The following is an 8,839-nucleotide window of genomic DNA, read 5'->3' as shown; positions in this document are numbered from 1 at the left end:
CTTGCTTTGCACTCAATTCTAAGCCGCAGGCGTTTTTTTTTTTTTTATTACAAAAACTGGAAAAAAAGTGCGGCTTAGATTCGAGTAAATACGGTAGTTGGACAGTGTATGATACTTGTGGCACAGGTGATTCGTAACCACTAAACACATTTCCTCACTGGTGAGGTGAACTCTTGTTGTGACTTTTGTGCTGCGACATATTATGTGACTGTTGGAGGAAGTGACTGCTGTAATCTGCTCATACTGCAAACTGTGTGACAGGAAGTATGAGGCTTTGGAGACTGCAGTATGTTTGTATGAACCAGTGTTCAGACACATTTATGGTGATGCTAAACCAGTATCTGCAAGTTGTGAATACTATGTGGCTCTCACGGAGACATGTAGACCTTGTGGACATTGGTACTGGTTGGACTATTGCTCACTAAGGTATCTCAGGTTCTCTCAATAAGACAAGGAACGGTTTATGGCTGTGTGCTGGTGGCAGAGAGGAGAAGACTCGACGGTTTACTTGGTTATTCTATATTTTTATTGTTTGTGAAGCATGGACCTTAAATGAAGAAGGATGCTACACACTGTACATAACTACACATTACATATCACCTATGCCATAAGTTTTGGGAAGTTTTATATATGATTGATTACCATTTCTATACATTTTTAGGATTAGGGATGTATTTACCATTTTGTTGTACATCATAAAAAACTGAATTGACCAAGCAATTGCTATCTTCTATTTTACACATATGAGCAAACAATGACATGTTTGTGTGGATGGAGACTTGAACCTCCACAGAATTACTTACAACTACATTGAAAGAAATCAGCTAGTTTATACACATGATGTGATATGAGGGAAAGGTATGAGAGTAACAGGACGGAATGGATAAAGGCTGTACGGTAATGTGCAAGAAAGTACAGGGCTATTACAAATGATTGAAGCGATTTCATAAATTCACTGTAGCTCCATTCATTGACATATGGTCACGACACACTACAGATACGTAGAAAAACTAGTTTTTGTTCGGCTGAAGCCGCGCTTCAGGTTTCTTGATATGCACTCACATCAGTCAGTCATAACAGTGGAACGACACTTCAGGACGAAGTTCAACAAAGATCCACCAACTGCTAACTCCATTCGGCAATGGTATGCGCAGTTTAAAGCTTCTGGATGCCTCTGTAAGGGGAAATCAACGGGTCGGCCTGCAGTGAGCGAAGAAACGGTTGAACGCGTGTGGGCAAGTTTCACGCGTAGCCCGCGGAAGTCGACGAATAAAGCAAGCAGGGAGCTAAACGTACCACAGCCGACGGTTTGGAAAATCTTATGGAAAAGGCTAAAGCAGAAGCCTTACCGTTTACAATTGCTACAAGCCCTGACACCCGATGACAAAGTCAAACGCTTTGAATTTTCGGCGCGGTTGCAACAGCTCACGGAAGAGGATGCGTTCAGTGCGAAACTTGTTTTCAGTGATGAAGCAACATTTTTCTTAATGGTGAAGTGAACAGACACAATGTGCGAATCGGGGCAGTAGAGAATCCTCACGCATTCGTGCAGCAAATTCGCAATTCACCAAAAGTTAACGTGTTTTGTGCAATCTCACGGTTTAAAGTTTACGGCCCCTTTTCCTTCTGTGAAAAAAACGTTACAGGACTTGTGTATCTGGACATGCTGGAAAACTGGCTCATGCCACAACTGGAGACCGACAGCGCCGACTTCATTTTTCAACAGGATGGTGCTCCACCGCACTTCCATCACGATGTTCGGCATTTCTTAAACAGGAGATTGGAAAACCGATGGATCGGTCGTGGTGGAGATCATGATCAGCAATTCATGTCATGACCTCCACGCTCTCCCGACTTAACCTCATGCGATTTCTTTCTGTGGGGTTATGTGAAAGATTCAGTGTTTAAACCTCCTCTACCAAGAAACGTGCCAGAACTGCGAGCTCGCATCAACGATGCTTTCGAACTCATTGATGGGGACGTGCTGCGCCGAGTGTGGGAGGAACTCGATTATCGGCTTGATGTCTGCCGAATCACTAAAGGGGTACATATCGAACATTTGTGAATGCCTAAAAAAACTTTTTGAGTTTTTGTATGTGTGTGCAAAGCATTGTGAAAATATCTCAAATAAAAAAGTTATTGTAGAGCTGTGAAATCGCTTCAGTCATTTGTAATAACCCTGTACTATAAACACAGGTTTGTAAAATATTGACAATAATATAGTTTATTTCCTTTCATTTTTGTACACTATATGATATCACAAGCTAGGATTAGATAATTTTGATGCACTCTTGTTGCTTGTAAAGCATTATTCTTTAGGTTAGAGAGATGATGTGTTAGGGAATTATATTTTGTCTGATTCACATTTAGTAAAAATTATTGAACTTCAAACACTAGTGATCCACTACTGCAAACCAAATCAAGTTGCAATCTACACTATCATTTCTATATTTTGATGCAAGAGATGGCTGGGTTAACATGTTCCCACTGCACTGCCATCACTGATTTGAACTATTATATATCTTTGAGAAAATATGTTGGTACTAAGGATGACTGGGTTAACAGGTTCCCATTGCACTGTCACCTCTGATGTGAATTATTATAAAACTATGAAGATAATATGTTACTACTGAAGATGACTGCGTTAACCTGCTCCCATTGTACTGTCCCTTCAAGATTCACACTGTTATCTATTCTACATTACTTGGGGAAACATTTGTTGATGTGAGAAGGATGAAACACACATTAAATTGATGTAAAGTCCATATTCTAAAACTATTGCATTTATATTACATGTTTAATAATAACTGGTAGAAATCTTTGCACATTTGTTTATGTAAATATGTAAGTCAAATTTGGTAATCGAACCCAGAATGATAGAGAACAAATGCCCTGGGTGAGATACCATTATAAATATGTGCCATTAATTGTTATATAATTCCAGGATAATTACCAATGTACTAAGTCTGAAGCCTGACAGATGAGGAGATAAAATTCAAGACGAGAAGATTGGTGGGCACAAGAGGACATTTGAAGAAGATTGTTAGTATTTGTGTAGTAGGGTCAGTGGTTCATTGCATTGCATGTCCGTCGAGATCTCATGCGATATTCTTTCGCATGAAATCTCGAGGGGTGTGTGTGTGTAGTGTAACGGACTACTTGAACTACCGATACCACTGGCTGGCGAGGTGTGCGGTGCCGTCAATCAACTTGAAGGAACAAGTGAACTTTAATTACGTAAACATAAACATATTATTATTTTATTACGAAACTGTTAATATGAGAACAATCATGAGGTATATTGCCACAGAACTATATTATAAACACTTTTCATTTTTCATACTATGTTTTCGTAGATGTATAAAATATCGATGTACAACCAAGGTTGGCAGTACTGCACAGTTTGTAAGCTCAGTGAACAGGCACCAGAGTTTGGCGGGTGTACAGACAATGGGCAGTTGGTGTTGAGACGTCTTGTAATACGCTTGCTTTGAGAAGATCAAGGTTAGACGGAACGAAATGATGTATTGGAAAAGCTGTTACATTGAAAATTATTGAATATCGTCACGATCAGCATTTATAAAATAAAAGTTGGAAGTTTAAATATGTGTCAGTTCTTACTCAGTAGAATACACACCCTGGACCTCAAATTGATTTAACAAGCAGAGGATGGCGAAATTCGTCACTGGACCACGAGCGTGCAACAACGACCAATAAAGGTAAGAAAGTTATATTACTCTACATTCAAATTGTGATGATACCTTTCTTTCTCCATGTCTTCAACCCTGTATGTACTCTGTTGTTAGAGTGAGCAGCATGACAGGGACCTGTGGTCGACTAGGCACACCACGGAGACCACACAGGTTTGAAATGATAATTTGTAGCTTAATATATTACTACAGATAATAATTAATATTTGTCTCCCGGAGAGAGATGTGCATTACAGCACAATGCTGGAAGCAAGGGCAGACGTGGGGGCGAGGGACGAGGACAGCTGGATCGCCCTGCACTGAGAAGTGCAGGAGGGACATGTGGGGACAGCGCAGAGGTGGGCACCAGGAATAGCTGGCACAACATGCCTCTGCAGTTGGCTGCAGGGAGAGATCACATGCCTCTCTGTAGAAGAGACGGAGGAGGCTGATAGAGGCGGCCGAGGATGGGGCAGATGAGCAGCTATCCACGATGCTGGCAGCAGGGGCGGACGTGGGGGCGAGGGACGAGGACAGATGGATCGCCCTGCACTGAGAAGTGTGGGAGGGATATGTGGGGGCAGCGCAGAGGTGGGCACCAGGAATAGCTGGCACTGCCTCTGCAGTTGGCTGCAGGGAGAGATCACATGGCTCTCTGTAGAAGAGAGAGGGAGGAGGCTGACAGAGGCGGCCGAGGACAGGGCAAAAGAGCAGCTATCCACGATGCTGGCAGCAAGGGCAGACGTGGGGGCGAGGGACGAGGACAGCTGGATCGCCCTGCACTGAGAAGTGTGGGAGGGACATGTGGGGGCAGCGCAGAGGTGGGCACCAGGAATAGCTGGCACTGCCTCTGCAGTTGGCTGCAGGGAGAGATCACATGGCTCTCTGTAGAAGAGAGAGGGAGGAGGCTGATAGAGGCGGCTGAGGACAGGGCGAAAGAGCAGCTATCCACGATGCTGGCAGCAAGGGCAGACGTGGGGGCGAGAGACGAGGACAGCTGGATCGCCCTGCACTGAGAAGTGTGGGAGGGACATGTGGGGGTAGCGCAGAGGTGGGCACCAGGAATAGCTGGCCCAACATGCCTCTGCAGTTGGCTGCAGGGAGAAATCACATGACTCTCTGTAGAAGAGAGACGGAGGAGGCTGATAGAGGCGGCCGAGGACAGGGCGAAAGAGCAGCTATCCACGATGCTGGCAGCAGGGGCAGACGTGGGGGCGAGGGACGAGGACAGCTGGATCGCCCTGCACTGAGAAGTGTGGGAGGGACATGTGGGGGCAGCGCAGAGGTTGGCACCAGGACCAGCTGACACAACATGCCACTGCAGTTGGCTGCAGGGTGTGGTCACACGGCTGTGGTGCAGCCTGAGGGGCTCGGCCGACCCAAATGCCAGGAATCGGTGGGGGCGGATGCCACTGCACTCGACGTCGTTTCGTGGCCACGAAGAGGTGGCGGCTGAGCTCTTGCAGGTGAGAGCTGACAGGGGGGCCAGGAGTGAGGATAGGAAGACCCCACTGACTTCGCCAGGCAGCAAAACCATCAGCAGCCGGTCGAAATGGTAATAAAACCACAACATACAGCACTAAATGAAAAACATCACGTACTTCATTGTACAGGATATTTAAAATAAAAAATAGAAATAGATGAATTCTCTCTCTATTCATTTCTACCCCCAGTTTTGTAGTCCACAACAACATCTGCAACAACAGCAAATATCTGTAAACTAATGTGATAAACCTTTATTTCAAGAACTCAGTTTGTAAAACATTTCACGAGCAATCGTCTTTCACAGCTTCGAGTATTTCAAAACCTGAACACTTCAATAAAACTGGTTAAGGTGAGATAAATGTACTAACTGATCTTCAGATCGTTTGAGGTGACTGATTCCAATATTGATGACTCAAAAACCAGAAAACCACTACCCCACATACAATATGTGATCACAAGTATCCGAACACCTGGCTGAAAATGACTTACACAAGTTCGTGGTGCCATCCACCGTCAATGCTGGAATTCAATATGCTGCTCGCCCACTCTTAGCCTTGACGACAGCTTCCACTCTCGCAGTCATACGTTCAATCAGGTTCTGGAAGGTTTCTTGGGGAATGGCAACCCATTCTTCAAAACATCCCAAAGTTTCTGTAGGATCCAGGTCAGAAATCTGTGCAGGTCAGTCCATTACAGGGATGTCACTGTAGTATAACCACTCTGCCACAGGCTGTGCATTATGAACAGGTGATCGATCGTGTTGAAAGATGCAATCGCCATCCCCAAATAGCTCTTCAACAGTCAGAAGCAAGAAGGTGCTTAAAACATTAATGTAGGTCCGTGCTGTGATAGTGCCACAGAAAACAACAAGGGGTGCAAGCCCCTCCACGGAAAACATGATCACACCGTAACACCACAGCCTCGGAATTTTACTGTTGCTGCTTGCTGAACATGCTGGCAGATGACGATCACCAGGCATTCAAGATACCCACACCCTGCCATCAGATTGCCACACTATGTACCATGATTCGTCATTCCACGTAACGCTCCGCAGGCAAGTGCTCTCTACCATCTGAGCTACCCAAGCACGACTCACGCCCCATCCTCACAGCTTTACTTCTGCCAGTACCTCGTCTCCTACCTTCCAAACTTTGCAGAAGCTCTCCTGCGAACCTTGCAGTACTAGCACTCCTGAAAGAAAGGAAGTATATCGCAGAGACATGGCTTAGCCACAGCCTGGGGGATGTTTCCACAATGATATTTTCACTCTGCAGAGGAGTGTGCACTGGAAACATCATCAAGGCTGTGGCTAAGCCATGTTTCCGCAATATCCTTTCTTTCAGGAGTGCTACTTCTGCAATGTTCGCAGGAGAGCTTCTGTAAAGTTTGGAAGGTAAGAGACGAGGTACTGGCAGAAGTAAACCTTTGAGGACGGGGCGTGAGTCATGCTTGGGTAGCTCAGATGGTAGAGTACTTGCCCGCAAAAGACACAGGTCCCCAGTTCGAACTTCAGTCCGGCACACAGTTTCAATCTGCCAGGAAGTTTCATATCAGCGCACACTCCGCTGCAGAGTGAAAATCTCATTCTGGATTCCACATAACGTTTTTCCACTGTTCAATCATCCAATGTTTGAGCTCCTTATACCAAGCGAGGCATCGTTTGCCATTTATCGGTGTGACGGGTGGCTTACAAGCAGTCGCTCAGCCATAAATCCAAGTTTTCTCACCTCCCGCCTAACTGTTAAAATACTTGCAGTGGATATCGATCCAGTATGGAATTCCTGTGTGATGGTCTGGATTGAAGTCTGACTATCACACAATATTACCCTCTTCAACTGTCAGCAGTCTCTTTCAGCTAACAGACGAGGTCAGCCTGTACGCTTTTGAGCTTCAAGTTTCCAATTCGTTATCACATCGGAAAGAGTGGACCTAGGGATGTTTACGAGTGTGGAAATCTTGTGCACAGATGTAGGACACAACAAGTGACACCCAATCTCCTGACCACGTTCGAAGTCCATGAGTTCCACAAAGCACCACATTCTGTTATCTCATGATGTCTAGCAACTACTGAGGTTGCTGACATGGAGTACCTGGCAGTAAGTGGCAGCACAATAGATCTAATATGAAAAACATGTTTTTGGGGATGTCCGGATACTTTTGGTTACATAGGGTAGCTATACGAAAATGTATAAACGTCAACATATATAAACACTTAATGTAATTATGATATTGTGAAAAGGAAAGTTGCCCCTCACAATACACCAGGGACGCTGAGTTGCAGATGGGCAATAGGCACAACAAAGAGACTGTCACAAATATACTTTTGGCCACTAAGGTCTCCATCAAAATTAGACGACATCACACACACCAACACACACACACACACACACACACACACACAAAATTGGCTGTGTGTGTGTGTGGGGGGGGGGGGGAATAGAGTGTAAGAATGTAGCTGTTTCGTGCAGGAACGTCTCTGTAGAAAAGAAACAGAGGAGGCTAATAAGAGGCGGCTAAGCAGGGGGCGGTGGAGCAACTAAGCGAGGTTGCGGGCAGCAGGGGCAGACGTGGAGGCGACGGACGAGGACAGCTGGATCGCCCTGCACTGAGAAGTGTGGGAGGGACAAGTGGGGGCAGTGCAGAGCTGGGCAGCAGGACCAGCTGGCACAACATGCCTCTGCAGTTGGCTGTGGGCGGTGGTCACACGGCTGTGGTGTAACTTCCGCTGTGGGCCTCAGCCGATCCAAACGCCAGGAATCGGTGGGGGTGGATGCCGCTGCACTCGACGTCGTTTTGCGGCCACGCAGAGGTGGCGGCTGAGCTGTTGCAGGTGGGAGCTGACAGGGTGGCCAGAAGTGAGGATAGGAAGACCCCACGGACTTTGCCAGGCAGCAAAACGAGCAGCAACCGATCGAAATGGTAATAGAACCCCAACATACAACCCTAAATGAATAACATCACGTACTTCATTGTATAGGATATTTAAAATAAAAAATAGAAATAGATGAATTCTGTCTCTATTCATTTCTACCCCCAGTTTTATAGTCCATAGAACTACTCTGGTAACACAACAACAACAACAACAACAACAACTGCAACATCAGCAAATATCTGTAAACTAACGTGAGAAACCTTTATTTCGAGAACTCAGTCTGTAAAATACTTCAGGAGTAATCATCATTCATGGCCTCAAGTATTTCGAAACCTGTCGGGCAGCGGCACTTGATAAGAAAGCAAACAGCCGACAGATACAAATGAAGCTCTATGCAGGGACTCGTGATAAGCAATCAATTATGAGCATCAACAGAAAGCATTCCTGGCTAGAGAGAGAGGTCTGGGAGTGGACAGAGAAAGAAATAGGGCCTTCGGTGGGGACAGCACTACGTCACGAGGAGCCAATGATTGGGCACGGGACACAGTGCGTGACCATATAGGGAGAGGCGCCTCTATCCCTCCACCCAGCCTCTGAAGAACAATAATACTCAAACGAAACCGAATAAGGACAAGTTGCCTTCACACTACGTCATGCCGAGTGCTGGCGGGGTCGAAGGGGAAACGCTAACAAACTTTGAAAGCACGCCGCTCTGCGGGTCGGTCTTCTCGTTCGTCTCTCGACGTTAGGCTCTAGGTAGCGACAGTAGCCGGCGCGATAGCAGCAGCCGACT

At 45.8% G+C, this 8,839-nt stretch overlaps 1 protein-coding gene across 1 annotated transcript; it reads right to left on the bottom strand.

Moving 5' to 3' along the window:
* Positions 1-2,208: 2,208 nt before the first annotated feature.
* LOC126213298 (uncharacterized) lies at positions 2,209-8,613 on the bottom strand. Its single transcript, XM_049940974.1, has 2 exons — positions 4,741-8,613; positions 2,209-4,510 (listed from the first exon to the last, which is right to left on the bottom strand). Exons 1-2 carry the CDS (start codon positions 5,260-5,262, stop codon positions 3,941-3,943), a joined length of 1,092 nt encoding a protein of 363 aa, XP_049796931.1. The 5' UTR covers positions 5,263-8,613; the 3' UTR covers positions 2,209-3,940.
* Between the last annotated feature and the right edge of the window lie 226 nt (positions 8,614-8,839).

The sequence above is a fragment of the Schistocerca nitens genome, chromosome 11 (genome assembly GCF_023898315.1).
Source record: "Schistocerca nitens isolate TAMUIC-IGC-003100 chromosome 11, iqSchNite1.1, whole genome shotgun sequence".
Classification (NCBI taxonomy): domain Eukaryota; kingdom Metazoa; phylum Arthropoda; class Insecta; order Orthoptera; family Acrididae; genus Schistocerca; species Schistocerca nitens.
Note: the sequence above shows the minus strand (reverse complement) of the source record. Positions and strands in the feature narration are given on the sequence as shown.

Excerpts from the sequence above, each read along its gene's own strand:
- LOC126213298 (XM_049940974.1), bottom strand. The coding sequence starts at position 5,262 with ATGTTGTGGTTTTATTACCATTTCGACCGGCTGCTGATGGTTTTGCTG. Across the intron at positions 4,511-4,740 it reads CAGCTATTCCTGGTGCCCAC|CTCTGCGCTGCCCCCACATG; the intron begins CTCTGCGCTACC and ends CCTGGTGCCCAC.